The 23,523-nt window shown below is 38.8% G+C and overlaps 1 protein-coding gene across 1 annotated transcript in view; it reads right to left on the reverse strand.

The window, feature by feature from the left end:
- Positions 1-14,839: 14,839 nt before the first annotated feature.
- LOC149019102 (RNA-binding (RRM/RBD/RNP motifs) family protein) overlaps positions 14,840-23,523 on the reverse strand; it is a 29,721-nt gene continuing 21,037 nt past the window's right edge. The window contains exons 4-8 of the mRNA XM_089153166.1: positions 19,137-19,207; positions 16,111-16,201; positions 15,950-16,025; positions 15,420-15,498; positions 14,840-15,214 (exon numbers count right to left, since the gene is read on the reverse strand). Of these exons, the coding sequence (XP_089009292.1) occupies positions 15,083-15,214; positions 15,420-15,498; positions 15,950-16,025; positions 16,111-16,201; positions 19,137-19,207 (449 nt within the window). The 3' untranslated portion in view covers positions 14,840-15,082. The remainder of the gene's footprint in view (positions 15,215-15,419; positions 15,499-15,949; positions 16,026-16,110; positions 16,202-19,136; positions 19,208-23,523) is intronic.

Below are 23,523 nucleotides of genomic sequence, written 5' to 3' on the forward strand. Positions count from 1 at the left end.
GTATACGATATAAACCTATATAAAAAATTACAGATATTTTTATATTTCAATCTCACTCACATAAAATCCCTTTTTGATCAGACCAAAATAATAATAATATTAATAATAAGAAAGTATATTAATATTATTTTTGTAATACTAAAATACTCCTCTTAATCTTGTTGTGGTACTAGTAATTAAACTGTTCATTAAATAAATAAATAAATAGACATTTTTTTGTTGTATGCATTTATATTCATCGTTGAAACTTCAGATTTTCAATACTATTCAAATCCATATACAAATTTGAACTTGAAACTTCAGATTTTCAATACTATTCAAACCCATATACAAATTTGAACTGTTTACATCCTTGAGAAAAATCATGTAACAGATATTCAATGAACCAAAATACGAAACAATTTTTTTTAGTTGGTTCCAACAATCTCTCCCAATTGACAATTATTATCCTCGAACAATGTTGTGCACAATTTGAAATAAAGTGTTTACTCGTTCATCTTCAGTGGGTGCAAATCATACACTAGTGTGAGGCCCTAAACACAACCAGCACATAGCCAAATTGCATGTGATTGTGTGTTGGTTCTGGCTGGATCAACAAAGGTGCTTTGGATAACCTAATGCACAACAAAGGAGCCAGATCCATGATGGTGGCCTAGCTACCAAATTGAAATATTAGAGCTGAAGCAAGGTTATTATGAATGTTTACCTCCTTCTTCGTAGTTGCAGCAGCAAAAAAATCACTGAGAATACATGAGAAGACAAACAAAAACATGAATAGAGATAAACAAATCGTGTTTGCCATTGGAAGGGAATACAACAATCACTCTCCTTCGTAATCTCTTATCTTATTGTTTTTTTTCTTGATAGAAATAATCTCTTAACTTATGGTGTATATATAGAGAAAAGGAAGGCTATACCTGCTTGTGAAATGTTCCCTGCTATCTTTGCAAAGTAATAGTTACCAAAAATGTCCATTTACCAAAAATATAGTTACCAATTAATTTATGATAACAAATGTTAAGCAATGTGTGACATACATGCATGCTCAAAATGCCAATACGTGATAATGAAATAATAAGTTTTACCCAAAAAAAATGAAATAGTAAACTTGTTTGGATAGAGAAGCATTCACACTCGTCTTTGTAGGCTAAAATTCACATTTTGCAGTTCACAACACATTGACTGCATTACCATATTTGAACCCCTATGTGTTGTAAACCACCAAGTATGGATTATAGACTGCATAGATGATGATTGCCTGGCTGTGAATAAGGATTCTATGCCTAAATATAGGTAATTGGTTCTCCTTTTTGTTTGTGTGTGTTAGAGCCTTGTCCTTATGTCTTACTCTATCCTTTTCCACTTTCGAAAAGAAAGTTTTCTATGCTTCTAATATAGTTTCAGTTCATTTAAAAATGCAAGAGGGTCAAGACCAATTGGAGAAAACAGTTCAAGTCAATTGGAAAAATAATTAAATTGGAGAAAGGAATACATTGAAAAGTTTTTGAACTTTCTTAAAAAACAACAATAATATTATCTTCATTCTCATATGAGATACAGAATCTTTAAAAGGAATGGTCATTGTATGTAGAAAATGGGTTGTAGATGACTATCATACCCAATGAAAGGTGAAACTTCCCACCCTCCTCCCAACACCCCCCCCCCCCAAAAAAAAAAAAAAAAATTTGTTTCCAAGTTTACTCCCATTGACCCCATGCAAGCATATCATATACGCTACCATTATCAGAACCCTCTCCATTTTACCTCTTGTAGTTTTAATGAGAATTGTAATTTCTTGCGCTCATTGTATTGTGGAGGCCGAAAGTATACCTAAATTTGTTGTAGTAGCATTATATAGTCAACTTTTAGAAGTTGTTTGCCAGGTTTTAATTTCTAAAAAGAGGAGCATGCAGAGTATAGAATATATGGTTACATTTTATCGCTCTCTTATTTACATTTTAACTTTACATTCAGAGAATGATGTGTTAGGTTGCATTGCAGTTGCACTTCCGCTCATTAAGCTTGTGTCAAAAGGTTTACCTCTCGAGAAATGTTTTTCAAGATACCATGATAGGTGATATTCCAGAAGAGTACGTTTGGTTTGTGCACAAGACAAAGACACATGACATTTACTGTCTATGCTGCTTGGGTTTAAGGACATTAGAGTTTTCTTCAGGATACCTTTGTTTAGATTCATTTAATTGATTCAAATGTAATAAACAAGTTGATAGTAGTCGGCCATGAATGCCATGAATGTAACTCGGTCATTAAACTTCTCCATTTGTGCTTCAAACTTCTTTTGTAGCTGAGTCCATTGATTGCTTACCATGAATACCATTTGTTGGAATTGCCAAGGGATTGGCCGTCCCCTAAGAGATAATACATTAAATTTGAAACAATCAATGCATTAACGTCCATTGGAAAATGAAATAATAAAGCTTCTTTAAATAAAGAAAGCACTCACGCTCGTCTTTGCAGGCTAAAATTCACATTTGGCGGGTAACAACACATGAAGAAGTCTACCATATTTGAACCCCATGTGTTGTAACTACAATCATCCATACCTCTCTAGATTATAGATTGCATAGATGATATTCTTGGGTCTATGAGTAAAGATTCAATTCCTCCTTAATTATATTCCTACATATGGATATTTCACCAAAAAAAATATGTATAAATATATATATAAATTTCTTTTGTCAAATTGAAACTTATATTATATGCTCTCTAAGGTAAATCTTTTAGAGTCTGAAAAAGTTGGAGAAAGGAGAGGGCCCAAAACTGCCTAGCATTACAAGCAAGATAGTTTGCCAAGTAATTTTCACATCTATATTCACATATACAAACTAGAAAAAAGTTCTAAAATTTCTTCCACTAAACCCAAACTGACCCAATCCAGATCATGGGATTCTCTATTTAGAGCTTGGACGGCAGCTCTGCAATCTGAAGCTAAAGTGAGCGACGGAGTTGCAAGAAAGCTGCTAACGGAACAGCATCCGTGAGAGCTTCTAGTTCTTAAATATTGGTGACTGGCTATCCTTTTCTTTTTGTGTTGGAGCCTTCTCCTTATGTCTATTTCTATTCTTTTCCATTTTCAAGGAAAAAGTTTTCCTACGCGCGCGTCTACTGTAATTTCCACATCCAAAAATACAAGAGGGAATCAAGACCAATTTGAGAAAACGGTTCAAATCAATTAGAAAATTAATTAAATTTAATAAAGGAATATATTGATAAAATTTTGAACTTCCTCTAAAAAAAACTAATAATAATAGTATCTTCATTCTTATATGAGATAAAATAAAATCTTTAAAAACAAATTGTGTTGTATCTAGACGATGGGTTGTAAATGACTATCGTACCCAATGAAAAGTGAAAATTCTCAAATCCCCCCAATGGGCCCAATGTTTCAAAGTTTACACCCATTGGCCCATGCTAACACGGACATGTTCTATGTTAGTTACCAGGATTTTTATTTGCAGTAGTTGCTGCTAGCTGCTGCCAACAATAGTGATAATTCCACATAATCAATATAAGATCGAACGGTTGAATCAAATGGCGGGGGTTTACTTGTAAATAGTATTTTTTATTTTTACATTTTAAGGGTTTAAAGTTTATTAATTAAAAAATCAGACCTCTCATTTATCTGACTCCCAAATCCCTATCCTACTCAGATCCAGCAACTTGGATGAAGATGTCATGAACTTTGTAACAACCCTAGAGGAAATTAAAATGGTTGTCTTCTCAATGGGATCTTACAAAGCACCGGGAAGTGATGGGTTTAATGCTATCTTTTTTCAAAAACATTGGGAAACAGTTTGCAATGACGTCATGAACTTTGTGAAATCCTTTTTCACCCAGAGCACCCTACCCTGGGGAACAAACCATACCCTTCTATGCTTCATACCCAAAAAGGATAATGCCCGGGTAGTGTCGGATTTCAGACCTATAAGCCTTTGTAACGTCACTTACAAAATCATTGCCAAAACTCTTGCCCTACGACTTAAGCCCTTTCTCAAACACATTATCTCCCTCTTACAAGGAGCTTTTGTACCTCAGTGGCAAATCACCGAGAATATCTTCCTTGCTCATGAAATCTTCCACTTCTTGAGCAAAACAAGAAGCAAGGTGGGATATGTTGCTCTGAAACTCGACATGTCCAAAGCTTATGATCGGGTCGAGTGGAAGGCAATCACTGATTTGCTCTCATTTCTTGGTTTTAGTCAAACCTGGTGCGACCTTGTCTACGAGCTAATCAGTTCGGCTACTTACTCAGTCAAAATAAATTGTAGTCCCTTTCAGTGGTTCACAAGATCTAGGGGAATTCATCAAGGATGCCCTCTAAGCCCGTACCTCTTTCTGCTCATCATGGAAGTCTTGTCCAGGATCCTCAATGAGTATAGGAGACTCAACATGTGTAAAGGAATCAAAATCGCAAAGGATGCCCCTGAAGTATCTCATCTATTCTTTGCGAATGATACATTCCTATTTTGTTGGGCTGAAAAGGAGGACATTCTCACAATTAAGGCAGCCTTGGAGCTCTTCACGGACATCATCGGACAACAGATTAGCCTCGAAAAAAGTGGGGCGTTCTTCAGCAAGAATGTTAGTAATAACCATAAAACCCAAATCATGTCGATCCTGGGAATCTCTAAGATAAAAAAAAGACGCTCTCTATCTTGGAACCAACCTATTCCCAGGAAGGTCCAAAACAAAAAACCTCAAGTTCATCCTCGCTAAGATTTGAAACCGGTTTGCGACATGGAAAGCATCCTGCCTTTCCTTCGCAGGAAGAGAGGTACTCATAAAATCGGCCGTACTCATAAAATCGGCCGTACTCATAAAATCGGTCCTTCAACCACTATGCCTCTATCATATGCAATGCCTCAGATTTCCAAAAGCTATTTGCAAACAGATTGATTCTCTTTGCCAAAGATTATGGCTAGGAAACCCAACAAAAGCCAAAAATTTGACTCTTATCTCCTGAGACAAATGTTGCAAACCAAAACACCAGGGAGGCTTAGGGTTCAAAAAAATGGAGGACATTAATAAAGCTTTACTTCTAAAGCAAGGCTGGAAACTTCTCAATGAACCCACATCTCTGTGGGCCAACATCTTGAAAGCTAAATATTTACCTAAACCCACCTTGTTCAACCCCAGTGTAAGATCTAGAAGCGGATCGTGGCCGTGGCAAAGCATACATAGCATCACAACCGGATCTTAAAAAATGCTGGGTAGAAAAGTTGGGGACGGCTCCAACACTTCATTCTGGTACGACCCCTGGTTACCAGGAGCAAAAAGTGTAAAAGATCTGTACCCCTCACACAACATCTGGTCGCATGATACAACAGTTGCTCATGTCAGAATACATAGCTACAAACAGGGAGTACCTCCTAAACTTCAATCTCCCATCTTTCCCACTCTCACTGTTCAATCTCAATCTGTCACAGGACTCCTGGCAATCCCGTATCTCAGCAAATGGAGACTTTTCTGCCAAATTGGCCAGAAAGGCGTTGACAAAGCAAAGATATGAAACAACGCCAAATGAGTTCACCACATGGTGGAGAATATTCTGGAAGATGCAACTACACCCCAAACTCAAATCTTTCTTTTGGCGTCTACTAAATGAAGGGTTACAGGCAAAAGCGGTGGTATCCCAATGGAAGATGATAAATGATAGATGTGAACTGTTCAACAATAAGGCAAAAACAACTTGGCACGTCTTCATCTCATGTGAATGGACGAAGAGAATCTGGGTAGCAGGACCTCTTGGCCTAAGAACAGAACAGCTAGCCCAACAATCAATCCTACATCTATGCAATCATCTGCTAGTGGATCTCCAACCAGACATGCAAAGAACACATTGGTTCTTCTTAGTTTTTGTGACCACGTGTTACTTTATCTGGGAAGAACGAAATAATGCAATCTTCAGAAAAAATAAACCTAACCCCTACAAAATATTGCACAACGTAACAAGATGACTTCTAGATATGAAGTGCTCACCTTCCAAAAATGATGATACAAATACCAGTTTCCAAAACCACCCAACAGATGGCGGTATAATTACTAATGATACTATTTTGCTTTGTGCAGGGGTTCACAACAATCACTAGACATTGGTGGCTGGAGCGCGGGGATTATGGAACGACGGAAAATCTTATGGATAAATGTAGGACGCATGGCAAAATCCAACTCACACGAAGCGATAGTGAAGGCAATGAACGAGGGGCTGAAATACTCCACCCAAATCCAGGAAGTCTGGATCAATGACAAGACAATCACCGCTAGCTTTTACAACTCTCCCAAAGGAACTGGCCTATCCATCTAATAACTGATTTGGTAGACATCAAATCCAAATTAGCCCATGTAACTTTTTGTAACTATAAATCCCCGGCACTACTCAACTATTTTGAACGGCTTGCTACAAGGAACATTTGTAGTAATGGTTTGAATCTAACCCTCAACCTGAATGAGGAATATGTATCTTTCTTTAATCAGTAATGATAGAATTTGTTTTCTTTGATAGTAAAAAAAAATTTAAAAAAAAAACTTGGATGAAGATGGTCCTCATGTCATCATTCCCATGACCTTAATGGAGATAGTGAAGAAGTAAGGAAAATATAACCTTTTTTTCTTGGGGGAGAGACAATCCAGGGAGGTAGGGAATACCGTATGCCTAATTTTGTCCATAAAACCTAATTTACAAATGTGATAGTTCTTGGGGGAGAGACAATCCAGGGAGGCGGAATACCGTATGCCTAATTTTGTTCGTAAAACCTAATTTACAAATTTTATTGAAGGGAAACAATGACTTGAGGACCATTCCACGCACCTACCAGAGATGGACCAAATTTGAGGAAACTCGCTCCATTCTGGAGTCTTCCAAAAGCATAAAATAGAAGTATCTGTGGAACTGTGAAAATGGTAACAGATATTTCATTAGATTTGATATAGTGTAGTACACTTCCATAAATATAATGATATACTTGATACGTGTCAAGCTCATGACTCCCTAACATCCCCCCTCAAACATGGCCGAGGTACAAGGCCAAGTTTGGTACATAAAGATGAAAACTCACGCCGTGAAATAGGTTTCAAAAACATGTCAGCTAACTGATGGTGCGAAGAGACAAATCATGTGACAACATGACCCAATGCCACCTTCTCCCGAACAAAGTGGTAATCCAACTCAATGTGCTTCATACGACCATGAAACACAGGATTGATTTTCATATGTAATGCACTGAGATTATCACAAAACAAGATGATGGGATGAGGCTGTGAAATACCAAGATCAAGTAATAAAAAACTCAACCAAGTAAGCTCCGCAGTGGTAGACGCCGTGGTAGACGCCATATTCTATATTCTGCTTCTTTGCTGGACCTCGATACAATAGGTTGTTTCTGGCATTCCAAGAGATACAGTTAGCACTAAGAAAAGTGCAAAAACCAGTAGTTGAGCGACGTGTCACAGAACAACCAGCCCAATTAGCATCAGAAAAACCATAAAGCTGGAAAGAACTGCCACTGTGAATACGAATACCATAACCCAAGGTACCGCCTTAAGATAACGAAGTATACATTTGACTGAGGCAAAATCTGCCATAGTGGGGGTATGCATAGACTAGCAGATAGCATTCATAGTAAATGATAAATCTAGTCTAGTCATAGTCAAATACTAAAAATCCACCAACTATACTATGAAACAAGGAATGGAGAGGAATCAAACACCAAAGACGCCTGAGAAACCATAGGTGAGAGTAGTCCAAAGTCGTAAACAGAGATCTACTACTCATTGCTCCTATTTTTCTAGCATTTCTCTCCCTTGTCCGAGAAGGAGAAATAAATAGAAAACATCGGCTGCGAAGAAATCGAGATGTCTACATTTTGATCTTTCACATTTGGGGCAGAGGGAGCCATCTCCATCCAAGTCGCGAGAATTTGAGAAGGATGGGGATTTGGGAGTCAGATAAATGAGGAGTCTGATTTTGTAAATTAGTAAACTTTAAATCCTTAAATATAAAAAGAAAATTAGTATTTACAAGTAAACCCCACCATTTGATTCTCATCCATTTGATCTTAGTTTGATTACATGGCGCAATCACCACCTTTGCTACCATTGGAAGAATGCTTTCCCTTTTTATTTTAGTAGGTTTAATGAGATTTGTATTTTCTTCCTCTTCTTTCTTTCTTTCTTTCTTTCTTTCTTTCTTTCTTTCTTTCTTTCTTTCTTTCTTTTCTTTTCTTTTCTTTTTCTTTTTTTTCTTTTTCTTTTTTTTTTTTTTTTTTTTTTTTTTTTTTCTCATCAATACATAGCATAGGAAGGGCCACAGAAATAGTAACGCCTCCTCTAACACCTACTAAATACGGCAGTGTTATCCACTAGGTATGACCATTTTCTTTTATTAAGAAAAACAAAGTAAGCAATTAGTACAATTGCTAAGTAGCCTGGGCCTCCACAAGGCGAGTTACATATATACATATCTTTTTTCTTTTTCTTTTCTTTTCTTTTCTTTTTTTTAACATTTAAGAACCAGAAGACTAAGCTTATGCAGCAGATAGTACGGCCAAGTGAGCTTTGGTTTGGGTAACAGCAGTTCTGGTTTTGAGCAGTTGAATCAAATAATTATAAAATGATAATTAAAAGAATATATATGCTCATTAAGTGCTGCAAAAAGGTCATCTGTAACTAAACTAGCAAGGTCTCTCCAAGTCTGCACTCTGCAGTTGGATCTAATATGGCTAAGGGTGTCGATTCGGTACTGAAACTGTTTGAATCACAACGTATCGAACTATTTAAATCGTACCCTACCGAACCGTTTCAAACAAACCGAATTTGGTAATTCAATACCGTATGGTTTTGGTATACGGCATCATACCGTTGGTATATACCATATACTATACCGAAACACCGAATACCAATTTTTATACCGAATTTTGTACCGTATACCGTATAACCTAGCTAATAACTTTAAACCCTAATTGGCTGACTTTACTTTGTCTATTCGTCACATTCGAAGAGAACAGAGAGTAGAGATCTAGAGCTCTCGCCTCTCATTCTTCCTTCCTTCTTCCATCTGGGTAAGGACTAAGGGTAAGCACATCGCTTCTCATTCTTCCTTCTTCCATCTAGGTAAGGGTAAGCTGCAAGCCTGCAACTGCAAGTCTGCAACTTCTCGAAGCTCCCGTTCTTCGTTCTTCCATCTAAGCAAGTCTACAACTGCTCTGTTCGTCGAACTCCGGTGGAAGGCCTATCGAACACCCATTCAACTTCCAATAAACTTCCAATAAAGGCTTCTTTCTTCAATTAATAGGTTCCTCTCTATAAGATCTATGTTCCATACCAAATATGGAAACTGATCACTAACTCACAAGGTACTATGGTAATTGTGCAGCTATGAATATGGATTCTATTCCTAAATATAGGTAACTGGTCCTCCTTGTTTTTTTGGTGTTGGAGCCTGGTCCTTATGCCTTACTCTATCATTTTCCATTTCAAACGACAAAGTTTTTCTACTCTTCTGTTCATCCAAAAATGCAAGAGGCAGGAATCAAGACCAACTAGAAAATGGTTAAAATCAATTAGAAAAAATCATTAGATTGAAAAAAGGAACAAATTGAAAGAATTTTGAACTTTCAAAGTAATAATAATATTATCCTTCACCCTTAGTGGGTTGTAGATTACTATCACACACCCAATGAAAGGTGGAACTCACCTCCTCCCCCAAATGTTTCCAAGTTTACTTCCATTGGCCCCATGCTAACACATGGTATATATACGTTATCATTATAATAACACTGCTTGCATGCATTTAAGAACATTAGAATTTTTTGAGATACCTTTGTTTAGATTCATTTAATTGATTTCAAATGTAATAAACAAGTTGATAGCAATCGTTCATGAATCCCATGAATTTATGTATGTAACTTGGTCATTGGACTTCTCCCTTGGTGCTTCAACACTTGTTTGGTTGTTGAGTCCACCATGAATGCCATTTATTGGCATTGTTAGGGGATAGGCCGACCCCTGTATCTAGGTAATACCTACAAAAAATGTGTACACAAACCCAGCCGTGTTTGGTTTTCCTTCTCGAGACCAAGCATCCCTACACCTGCTTGAATGAAACAAAAAAAAAAAAATAGTGTTGGCTCCTAGGATATTTTCTCTGTGGATGCCATTGGAAAATGATGTGGTATTGCTATTTGTTGGAACTCAAATATTACTATTCAGATTTTCTCTTCCTCCCCTTATTGAATGTTTTTATCTCCTGATTCTATGCTCTCGAATTTTAGGTGCACTACTTTGGTTTATGGTGATCCTTGACCTGATCAAAGACCCTAACTTTGGAAGGATCTCTCTAATAAAGGACTCCTTAATTCAAGTCTGTGACTTGTCTTAGGCGATTTTAATGAAATTCTTGATGGGAATGAAAAGCTGGGAGGTATTCCAGAAGACCATAATCAAAATGAAGACCATTAATTTGGTGGAGCTAAGATTCATAGGTGCAAGATTTTCTTGGTTAAACAAACGGAAAGGTAATGACCTCATTCTTGAAAGCATCGACAAAGTTTAACATTAATTCTCTTTGATTTTAGTAAACTTACAGTCCACCGGAAAGCTATGTTTTCTTCTCATCACACCCCTTCAGCTCTCTTCTCTAAGAAACCCAAGAGAATGCATAACACTTTCAAAATTGAAGAGAAACGGGAGGGAAACCCAAATTTAGTAGATCAAGTAAAGAAAGGTTGGAACTGTCGAAACCAGGCTACCCCTGTTGAAACTCCAAAATAAGATAAGAAATTGCACAAGCCAACTTAACTTTTGGAGAAGAAATCACTTCAAGAATGCCCAAAAGATATAGACAAGATCATTGGCAAAATCGAAAGGTTACAGAGGAACAAAAAGAGGAAGTTCGTTGACACAAATAGTTAATGTCAAACGAAAAAAATCCATGAAGGGGTTGGAGTCAACATCATATACTTTGGAAGTTAAAGCTAATAGAGTAGGGAAAGACTCGGAAAAGAAACAGAATGGTTCAAATTAACTAAGTAAAGGATAAGATGACCAATAGGGCAGCCGAAATAATATTTGAATAAAGAACAGTAGCAATATTAGGATCTGAGCGATCAATCATACACAATCGAACAGAAAACAAGAAAGAAAGAAAGACACAGACTTTACCCTAATTCACCTCAATATGAAGCTACGTCCAGCATTGGGTTTTTCACTATATTCCTCTCAAAACAATTATTACAGATATTCTGTTACAAGAGAATATATATGCGCTTAAAAACTCTAAGCCACAGCTATTCATGGGCCCAAGCCCAAAGTGTAAAGAAACTTCGAGGCCCAAAGAGACGTGGGTCCTCTATAGGCTCCAAGGGCACTACCCCCACACACCGCCTGCTCATCAAGGAGCGGAACCCAGTGTCTGTCGAGAAAACAATGTGAAGCATGAGTCATACTCAACAACTAAGCAACAGCTTAGTTACTTGAGAAACAGTCCGAGCTCGTGTTGGGGCTATGTTTCAGCCATGTTAAGACTTGTTCCCGTGCTTGATACCACAGAGGATTAAGCTAAAGGAGCACTTTGTTGAATAGATGAAGATGACAATCCTAGGCTTTTGTCCCTTTGAGAATCCCACGAAATCAATATTGAGTGTCGAAACCCCTGAGCTCTAATTACTGCAGTATATTGTGACAATCTCATATGTAAGTTAGTAAGTCCAACAAGGTATTGGGTTCAAACCTGAGTCTCTCCACACATTTTCCCTTCTTCCTTCCATCCTACTTTTACTTATTCCCTTGTGTTTGTGCGCTCCAATCCTTGTCACGGGTGTGAAATGATACGAAGAAAAAAAAAACTCTACTTACTGTTATTAGAATAGAATACACCCCGTGGGATTTTGAAATAATTCTCATATCGGTCTTAAAATGAAATTCTCTGAGATAGTATATTTTTTATTTTGCTTGACATGCAGGTTTTTTTTTCATTTAAAAAAAAATTAAAATAACTGGCATCACAGGCACAATCCTAGCAAGATCCCTAATATTTACATTTTTCTATTATTTGTAAAAAAAATCTTACTTTAAAAAGAAAAGGAAAACATTTGTCAACATTTCACCAAGTCTAATTTGACGTTGTATCTGGAAGAGCAACAAAAACATTGAAGAATAGGATTTCACACAACTTTGTTTTTCATTCTTACAAAGCTATATTGTGAATTCGATTGTTGCTTCACTGAGATTTTATAAATTTGAAATGGTGAATAATTTTGAAAGTAAATTATACTGGCACCTCAAAATAGAGGCCTTAAAGCATTGACACTTCACTTTACGTTTAAAAAGCACAGAGGCCAAAATTATATTTTAATTGGATATATTTGTCTAATTTATCACTGAAAATCTTTCAGACACTGTTTATTATACGAATATTTTTTAAACTAAACAGTAATTTAATTGTTTTTAGTGATAAATTTGATAAATATATCCAATAAAAATTTAATTTTGAAGTCTCTTGTTTTTTAAACATAAAGTAGGGTGTGAGTGCTTTAAAGCCTCCATTTTGAGGTGCCAGTGTAATTTGCTCTAATTTTTAACTACCAAGCTACCCGGATTTTTATTCGTAGCCGAGCGGATATCCATCCGCTCAGCCAGTAAGATGTGACACGTGTCTTTATATAAACAAATGGCTGAGATTTATTTGATTCTTTAATAAGTTTCAAATTTTACAATTATTCATCCTGATAATTTCTAAATTTACAAATAATGGTCGGGCATGAGTGAGGACTGAGGAACGTTGATCCAAGCGCTGGTCTCTTGACAGATTGCGTTGATGCTACCGGACTTTCCAATCACACCACCAACTTTCCGATAACAGTTAGTTGCAGTAGGAGAGACTCCAGCTCCCAGATCTTTGGATAAATGGCCACCGCCACCATCGCCACGGCTTTGACTGTTGTTATGATGACGGTACCGAGGTTTTGTCCTTGCTAGGGTTTGGGAATCGTAGTTCTGATTGTAATAGTGGTTTCTTTCCGATCTAGATCTCTCAGTTCCTACAAATAAACTAGTATAGGGTTTCCAATATTCGTTTGTTTTGCTGCTTCAGTGATTCATAAAGTTTCTCTTTTTTTTTTTTCTTTTCCCTTTACTTCTTTAATTCTTGATTAACCGAACACTGATGCAGCTCCGTCATCTGATGAGTTAGGGGTTTATCTGAGTCCCAGTCTGTCACTAATGTTCCTGTTGAGTTTTAAGGTTTCCGATGGTGCCTTGGTTTTCATATCTAGTTATTCAGAAATTCGACGGAAAATCTAAGCTTGGTTTCAAAAGATTTATCTGAGAATGCGATAAGTTGCAGAGCATGGAGAAGAAGGCAAGAAGCAAAGCTGAGTCAGTAATTTAAAGGGCTCGGTGTTTGGAGTTTGTCGGAGGAGCCAAGAAGAGGACCGAAGAGGTTTTTATCGTGGTCGTGTCCAAGGGATTACAGATCTCTGATTCAGTTGTCAAAAGCTCGAATAAACGGTGATAAATATTTGGGATTATCGACGGTGAAGCAATCCGGCAGGTGGCATAGCTCGAATAAACGGTGATAAAATATGGGATTATCAACGGTGAAGCAGCCGGTGAGTGGTGTCGGTGGTGATGGAGGTAGTAGTTTTGTAAATTTAAAAATTATCAGGATGAATAATTGTAAAATTTGAAACTTATTAAAGAATCAAATAAATCTCAGCCGTTTGTTTATATAAAGACACGTGTCACATCTTACTGGCTGAGCGGATGGATATCCGCTCGGCTGCGAATAAAAATCCCAAGCTACCCATATCTTACCATAAAATTCAGGGTATGACAAGCATCAAATTGCTAGTGCAACTAAATTTTCTAGATTTTGTGGAAATCAAAAATGAAGGATGCAACAATAGCAGCCCAAATCAGCAGCTTAAGGGTTGTATGTAGGGGTGTCAATTTGTAGTCCGAACCATTAAAACCGAACCACACCGGCCCGTTATAGCCCGAACCAACTCAAACCGAATCTTAATGGGCCGCAATTGGGCTGAGGTGGTGGAGCCCACACTAACCCGAAACCGAACCGCAACCCATTATAACCCGTTTTACAACCCGTTTTGTAATTTTACATTAAATAATATTTGAATTGTTATATTACCATTAGGTAGTAGGCATAGACAATTAAAAAAATTAAGCATAAATTCAAAAATCAAATAGTTATTTTACTACTTAATATTTAGGTTCTTGATTTCTATAGAATGGGTGGTTTTTTTTAATGGAAATTGACCAATAGCAACTTTGCTTTTCATATAATTTTCGCTTTTGTTGTTAGATGCTCAATTGTTTCTTCTTGTTCTTTTTCTTACACATCATAAACCGTTAGTCAACCCGAGTATAAACCGTTAACCCAAATCGTTAGTTAGCCCGAACCCAAACCGCATTAAACCGAACCCAGCCTGAAACCGTTATTTTGCTAATGGGCCATGTTTGGGCTGGTGTTTTTCAGCCCAAAACCGCACCGTTGACACCCCTAGTTGTATGTAACGCATGCTTTGTCAATGTTTCACACTTTCTCTTAGGGCTGTTCCATAGGGAGGAGGGAATTTTTCTAATATATTAATAAAAAATAAAAGTAAAAAACACCCATATGTTTATATTGCAAAAGAAAACTACTTTAAATATTTAGGATTTGTTTACCAAAAAATATATATATATTTAGGATTTTAAAATATGATATTATATTTTAATATCAAAAAGACAAAAATGCCCTTGCTAGAAGGTTGTTTCCGTTTTTGTTTTTGTTTTTCCTTTTTTTTTCTTTTTTTTATATATATATATATTTTTTTTTGGGTGAGTAACACCAATTTCTCAAAGTGAGGTCCAGACTGTGCCTGAGAAGAACAACCCCTAATAATCGGGAAATAGAGAACATCCTTCATAATGCAGGGATCAATTACAAAAGGCCCTTAAAAGGTTAAAACACAACAGTTACTCCATGGCCATCTCTTCAACTAAATATTGCACCTCAGCTCATCTCCAGTGTACAGCAAGTAGAGAACTGGCTTCTTTTTAACATTCAATCAGAAGGATAATCTCTACTTGAAGATCCCCTCTCAGGTCGATGAGAATGTCTACCGTGTTTATGGCGCTTATGTGGACGTTCTTCCCTGTCCATGGAGCTCCTTGGCCTTCTTGGAGGTGAGGGTACCTGCAAATCGTAATGAAGAGGTGATTAGTACTAGTAAACAGATGCAGTGGCACAAGCGACCTAGTCTGGAGTCAAGACTGCTGTGTTAACACGCTCATTTTGGAAGCTGGAACCCACAAATTCATCAGAGGATCTGTATCCACTCTAAGTTGATAGACCTGCTACTTATCCCTGTCCTCTAAAATGGTGTGCAAGGAAAAGATACCTGATGACGCGACATATATCTTCCTTCTGGAGGAGGTGGTATGCCAAGTCTCTTCAAATCATCCAAAGGAATTTGTCGCCTACATATGCAAAAGACATGCAGAGGAATACATTAATTTGAATATGAAGCAATAATTACCACAATGGTCTTGGAATAGCGGAATCACCCCCTCTTGATTCAAATTTACACACAAATCTCTTAAATCTCTCTCCACACCCCCTGTAACTCTCTTCCACCACTCTCTGCTTGCCCTCATGATCCATACACCATTGTTGGACTTGAATCTATGGCTGTATCATCCTCAATCACAAGAACTCATTGATTGATTACCTTTCCTTCTATTTGGGGAAAGGGGGAGTGTGACTAAGAGTTTAGAGTGGATATCATGGTTCTCAAGGCATCGAGGGGGTCAAGCAGTGCCAAGACTTAAAGATGACACCTACTAAGGCGCCCCTATAGAAACTGCCCGGACGCCTAGGAAATGCCTTGACAAATTTAGAGTATGTATAGAAAAAGTTACGAATTCATACAGAGGAGCTCGGAATGGTCTTTCTCGTCCTCCAAAGCGAAGCTGGCCGGACTCCTTCTTACCACCAAGGCCGCCTCCTGTAAGAGGCAGATAACTAAAGAATGCACTTGTATGTATCCATAAGGACATTATAAAGTTTGAGAAGGCTGATGTTTGACTAACCTAACCTTCGCGGGATCCATCCTGGCATCAATTGCTGCCTGTTGTAGTCGACTATAATTTCAGAGTCATCGATGATTGAATGATGGGCATCCTACACATCAGGAGTAACAGATTCACCATAAACTGGATTTCTACAAGCATGGTATTCAGCTGGAAATTTGAAATTTTCAAATTTTTATAAATATATTAAACCTTTATATGATCAACCAAAGTTAATGATTTCAAATTATTTTGAGAAACATCCTTTACTTATCCCATAAGCTTTATACACTATTCCTTCAGGAATACAGGCTGTAGACCTTGACAACTATGCTTTTTTCGATATCCACTCTTCGAAGTAATGCCCTTGAGTTGGTGTCTAAATAATAGTATTTCGCACTTCCTTCAAAGCTGTTATTTATTATTTACTCGGCCCAAAAAAGAAAAAAGATGGAATAACGCCTTCCAGAATTTCTGCTGTCTACTTATGGAGAATGCACCCAATGTGTACTAGTCTATAACATGAATGTATAGAATGTATTACACAATCACCATAATCTAATAATAAATGGCAGGGAAAATCAATCCTATGGAATACCACATAAAAGATCACACTGGTAGGATGCCACGCACAAACCAAATCACCGGGTAAACTGCTACAACCTTAATGATGGTAAGAAAAATATGAAATACAGGGAAAAAATGCATACAAGAGAGAGGGATACGATTTCATGCAAAAGTGAAATTGGAAAAATTAACAGGAGATAAGCATTACAAAGTTAAACTAGTTGAACATTACTCAACCTCCAGGGCCCAGAGTCCATTAGGACCAAATTTCTAGTCAAAATTACAGTTTCCATGGTTCTTCAGTAACTCAAATTGAATCCCAAGAATTTTGAAAACCCAAAAACCTGGGTTTTGGGGTTTGTGTCCAGTATTTCTTGCTTTAGCAATAAATAGATCACCCCTGACCATCCCAGCCCACCAAACTCACCCACCCCCTCCCCCAAAAAAAAAGAAAAAGGGAGGGGGGGGGGGGAACCCAAAAGTTAACTAACGACATGTCTGAGCAAAGATTCCAAATCCTGTATTCTGGTTGACCACACATTCAGCACAAGTAGCCCAGAAGCCAGTCTAGAAAGGCTAGGCTGAGCAGGTTCAACACTGAACAACCTACAGAATCGCAGGATCGAATTGGTTAAAAGTATATGGATCGTCTTCAGTTAAATAGCAAACGCACCCATAGCAGTAATAATATTGCTCCCACTCCCATACTTGATAGCTGCAGAACAATTAAGTAGTAATAGAGTAATCAAGGCAGAAGACCAAGTAAAAAGGGGTAATTCTTGTGTGGTTGCAGATATCATTTGAAATGACATGTTGCACCCCAGCCCTTATACTTCCTTTCGACTTTATTGATTTCTCGAGCACACTGACTCGCATTTGTTTGGCACAGGCACTTAGATGATGATTCAGTGTTGCAGAAAGCTAATTCTAGTGGACTATTCACCACTATGTCAGCTAAGAACATTGTGAGAAGATCTGGAAAGCAGGATTCAAGTGGAGGTCATTTGGTTACATGGTTGATGCTCTTTCATTTACAGATCAATTAAATAGAAGGAAAATTCAGGTAAGACCAAACTGTTGATGCAAACAAAAGATGGAACATGTTCTGACCTTTCCTGGTCTTCCCCCCACCTCTCTTTTCTGCCGTGTAATCATCCCTCCCCTTTAGGCCAATATTTTAATTATCTACTCACCAGAAACAAAACAAAAAAATGAATAATGCGTTCCAGAATTTCTGCCGTCACTTCTGAAGAATGCATCTGATGTCTACTAGTCATTTTTATGAATTTATTGCTCCACTTATATTTACTAATTTGAGTAGATCTAGAACAAGAATAGACTCCTTCACTACCAAGTAGCCTGCAATCAAATAAACAGAGATTTCCTGGGAGATCCTAATATAATACTCCAGCAAACAACTTCTAGATCTCCTTTCCAAGCAAGTCATATCAGGCCAACAATCTTCATAGATCTACTACAAGGTCACATTCTATGCCAAATATGGGCTTTAATGTGAGCCAAACTTCTGTCTTAATATGAACCCGTTTTACCTAAACCATGGGCTACTTGCGCTTTCAGTTACCTTGTATTGTACCACATACAATAAGAGGTTCTGCAATTATCTTGCTGAAACTTTTTAGCCAAAGCAATCCAGTAATAAACTGTTTCCAACTAGTTTATAGATTTTCCACCCGCCCAAGCTATTTACTTCTTGTTTATCAAGAACTCAAACCCAACCATAGTCCTAAACCACTCCCAAATAAAAACAACTCAGCCTTATCCCAACTAAATGGGATCAGCTACATAGATCTTTGCCTGTCAACCAGCTCTATTTGACGTCATACTAGATACAGGGCCCAGCCCATGCAATGTCTTTTCTCACCACTTCTTCTAAGGTCATTTTAGGTCATCTATTACCAAAGACCTTTCAGATAAATGCTAAAATTTCTTTTCAAATACCAAAAATAAAAATTCCAGATTTACATGAGGTTTCATAAAACTATGACCATCCCCATAGATAACCATCTTCTCTACAGGAAGCTAACAACAGAGATTTGTACGGTGGCTGAAGAGCTTATTAAGCATAAGGCTTTGAAGAAACGCTTTTAGGTTGGATCTAGGTACAGCCATGCTTGTATGGTTTCTTTTTGTTACTCAGACCTCTTTCCTAAGCAATGAAGTTGTTACTCAGGAAATTAAAGAGAGAGGATGAGATTTAGCAAAGCGGCAGCATAATGTAAGGCAAAGGTAAAACATTATGATCAAATCAAATTGTCTCAGACTAAAACTTATATGGACCACGTTGGTAGCATGCTAACACCAAGATATGTACATCTATATCCATACATAAACCACCAAAATTCTTATCTAACAGAAGCAGTCTGATGGTTTCAAGAAAATACAGAAAATGAAAAAACAGAGAAATTATATTTTGCAAAATGCAACAGGAGTAGGAATATAAGGGGACACAATGAAAGCACCTCATACGCATGCCTCATTTCTCTGTCTGTCTCAAACTCAACAAAAGCATAACGACGTGAAGCACCAGTTACTGCAAATCAATCCCAAGAAAATAAGTTAGAAAACCAAATCTTTCAAGTAAACAGAATTTCAGAGAAAGAGTTAATATCATGAAGCAAGATCTCGCCAAGATTCGTGTATGATATGGAGAAAATATAATCGAAACCGGTTCAACCTTGGTTCAACCCTCGACCCCGGCCGGGATGAAAGGAATCGACTCGCTTCTGAGCGGGCCGGGTCCAAAAGGTAGCTTGCTAAGGAAGTAAACTAACTCAATCACAAGCACGCCCTAATCCGCTATGATTGGAATGGACTAATCGTCAAAGAGACGGGAAGCAGCATTTGCAGCTGATGCTTATCGCTATTATATGGATAACTACCATATAACGATCGTATTATCAAAGGAGTCATCTAATAGTCCAACCTAGTACGGATCTATCACTAAAAGGATCTATTCGTTAAGATCTGACGGTTAACCGAAGAAGGCTCAGATACTTCCAACGAAGGAGATTCAAAGGTATTCACTATATAAGACATCACCTGCCCACAAGGTAGAAGGACATATACAATCTGAATCGTATTCTCATTATTCATTCCTTAGCTCGTAACCTCAAGCGAGCCGTTTATGATTAAGTTCATCAACTGACTTAGCCTTCGGAGGTGGACTCCCGATCCCAGCGGTCGGGCCACATCCGACGTTCGTTTTTGCAGGTCATGCGCAGGAGATCTAAGGGTTGAGCAGATTTTGGACGCATTATTTGGCGCCGTCTGTGGGAAACGCTTCGGAAAGCCATGGTTACCAGATCATCGGCGGCAGCAGCAGCGGCTGCGGCGGCCCAGTGAGAGGCTGGCATTCAAATTCCCAGAGCAAATAATCCAGATATCCCTGAGGGAAGTTGACCCCTTGAAGTGCAGGAAGATGGTGGTCAGGGAGGTAACAATCCTCTAAATCCACTCCAGTATCAACTGGATCAACTGAAACTCCAGTTATTGGAGGTGAATCAGACGCTCCGTACGTTGACCAGGCAGGTGGTGGCGCCGCAAGCACCTGATCAACATGATGCGGGAAGGCGCACATTACAAAGGGAGCAAAGACTGATTGATGACCAGAATGTCGGTCAGAATTTTCCGGGAAGGCGACCGGAGGCGAGAAAGAGAACCTAGGAGAACTGGAGAACTCCCTAGGAGAGATGAGAGGTTTGAAGGACCGCAAGGAAGTACAACCGATTCAAATACGAGGTTGGGTGCAAGAGTACGAACTCACTGACCAACTATCAGGCGCGCGGTTCAGGAGAATGATCGTGTCATCAGAGATCGATCAGCGCATATTGGTCAAGAATTGGCCAGTATTAATCAAAAACTCGGACAATTGACAAGAGGGAGAATAACTGATGATATTTATTCGGTTATTCGAAAAACTCCGTTTGCTGAGGCCATAGCCGGATACCAGTTTCCTCACAATTTCCGTTTGCCAACCTTTTCCACGTTCGATGGTTCGGGAGACCCTATTGCTCACATCAGTTACTACCAACAAACTATGGCTGTTGCGGGTAATTCTGATGAAATCCTTTGCAGGGTTTTCGGTTCATCCTTGACTGGAGCAGCACAAAAATGGTTTTCGAATCTCCCGTCAGGAAGGATCATGGATTTTGAAGAATTGGCGCGATAATTCATAGGACGATTCCAAAGTGGAATCCAGATCAAAAAGACCGAGGAGACCTTGTTCACTATCAGACAAGGGAAAAGTGAATCGATTCGGGAATACCTGAAAAGATTTAACAGGGTCACAATGGAGATAGAGAATCTAGATGAACAGGTAGCTAAAACTGCTTTGTTCACTGGACTCACTGACCGACCACTCTTGGAGTTACTACTTCAAGACATGCCTACCACTTATGCTGAACTGGTGCAAAGGTGTCAGAAGCAAGCAGAGGTGACGGAGATCCTGGATGCACATCAAGGGGACAATAAAGCCTCTACAAAAGAACAGAAGGCCCCCGAGAACAAGCAGAGGCCGAAGCAGAATGTTCGTGATCGAGTTGGAAAGCCTTGCCAGGTATGGCGGCAGAGATCTCCCGGCAAAAGTGAGTATACTCCATTAAATACTCCTCTGGCTGATATTTTAAATATTATCAAGAGACAGAATATCTTGAAATGGCCTCCAAAGCTTCCCACGAAGCCTGGGGAGCAGGATAGAGAAAGGTATTGCCGTTTCCATAAAGATTACGGTCACTATACCAATGATTGCAGACATTTAAAGGCGGATATTGAAAGATTGATATCTCAAGGACACTTGTCCAATTTCGTCAAAGGAAGACGAGCGGAACCGCAAGACACAGGTAACAAGAGGGAACGTTCGGTTAGTCCAGAACAACTGACGGAGGCTCCTAAATCTAAGAAAGGTAAAGAAGTGATCGATGCCACTCGGTCACCCATACTAACAATATTTGGAGGTCCCAAACCTGAGTCGCTCCGGAAGCTGAAAGCCAAATCCAAGTTTGTTGGAACCGGAGAAACGCAGAAGCGGAAAAGGCTGAATGGTGAGGGTTCGATCACCTTGGCGAGGAAGATGAAAGAGGCGTCTGTTTACCTCATGATAATGCCATAGTCATCAAGGTAGAGATCGCCCACCGAGAAGTGCATAGGGTGTTAGTTGACACCGAGTCTGCTGCAGACCTTTTATCTTATGCAGCTTATCAAAAACTTAAAGTGGATAAAGACTTGATGGAGCCGTCATCCACACACTTATATGGCTTTGCGGGATCGTCCGCAATAGCAAAAGGATCAGTACAGTTATGTCGATTGGAAGCTTCCCTAAAGAGGCTACTGTTCGGGTAAACTTCTTGGTGGTTCGAGAACTTCCGGCTTATAACGTCATTCTCGGAAGGCCATCCTTATCAAAGTTAGGTGCTATAGTTTCAACAAAGCACCTGAAGATAAAATTCCCGACAGAAATGGGAATTGGTCAGGTTTCTTCTGACCAAAGAATCTCTAGACAGTGCTATGTAGCATATTTGAAGGATAAGGAGGGCCCGAGGAAGGTAACTGCGTTACCAATAGAAGTACGAGACGACCGGGACAAGGCAGAGATGCAAAGGCCCGAGCCAATCGAGAAGTTGGAACAAATCCAGCTGCATCCCGATAATGAAAAAAGAATTACTTATATCGGGCCTGAGCAGCTGGAAGAATTCAAGAAGGAGCTGAAGTTCTTTCTTCAGCAAACCAACGATGTGTTTGCATGGTCTGCAGAAGATATGCCGGGAATTGATCAACAGGTTACAGAACATAAACTTTGGATACATCCGAAGGTAAAACTTGTAATTCAAAAGAGGAGAAATTTCTCCATTGAAAAGCATGAAGCCGTTCGCGGTGAGGTTGACAAATTGAAGAACTCTGGTTTCATTGAACCTATAGAATGCTCAGTCTGGTTGGCCAACGTGGTGATGGTCAAGAAGGCAAATGGAAAGTGGAGAATGTGTACAGATTACACAGATCTCAACAAGGCTTACCCAAAAGATTGTTATCTGTTGACAAGGATAGATCTGTTGATAGATGCCACGGAAGGATATGAAACATTGAGTTTCACGGATGCGTACTCAGGATACAACCAGATCCTCATGAACAAGGAGGATGAAAAGTTTACTGCTTTCATGACTGATCGTGAAAGCTTCTATTACAAAGTCATGCCGTTCGGCCTGAAAAATGCAGGGCCTACTTATCAGAGGGCTGTCAACAAATTTTTAAAGACTTGATCGGGAAGAATGTGGAAGCATATGTTGATGATATGCTAGTGAAGAGCACTGCGAGGTCAAAACACATTGAGTATTTAGCGGAGGTATTTTCAGTATTGCGGAAGTACCAAATGAAGCTGAATCCGGAAAAGTGCGCCTTCGGAGTCTCGTCGGGCAAGTTCCTGGGCTTTATGGTATCACAAAGAGGTATTGAGGCTAATCCGGCCAAAATACAGGCTTTGATCGATATGGAAGCACCCAAGACTGTTCGAGATGTGCAATGCTTAACAGGAAGAGTAGCCGCGTTGAACCGGTTCATCTCACAATCGGAAGAAAAATGTCTTCCTTTTTTCAAAGCACTCAAAAATTTAAGGGGCAGTAAGGAGGCGAAATGGACTGAAGAGTGTCAAAAGGCGTTTGAAGATCTAAAGGAAACATTGGGAAGACCACCGCTACTGTCCCGACCAGAAAAGGGAGAAATTTTGCAACTATATTTAGCAACATCCCCTCGGCAGTGAGCGCGGTGCTTGTTCGGGAAAAGACAAGAAGCAGTGGCCGATATATTATGTCAGCCACGTATTACTCGACGCGGAAACACGGTATTCCCAGATCGAAA

Source organism: Hakea prostrata, chromosome 4 (genome assembly GCF_041222555.1).
Source record: "Hakea prostrata isolate BN-2017 chromosome 4, UWA_Hpros_2, whole genome shotgun sequence".
In the NCBI taxonomy this organism is placed as follows: Eukaryota; Viridiplantae; Streptophyta; class Magnoliopsida; order Proteales; family Proteaceae; genus Hakea; species Hakea prostrata.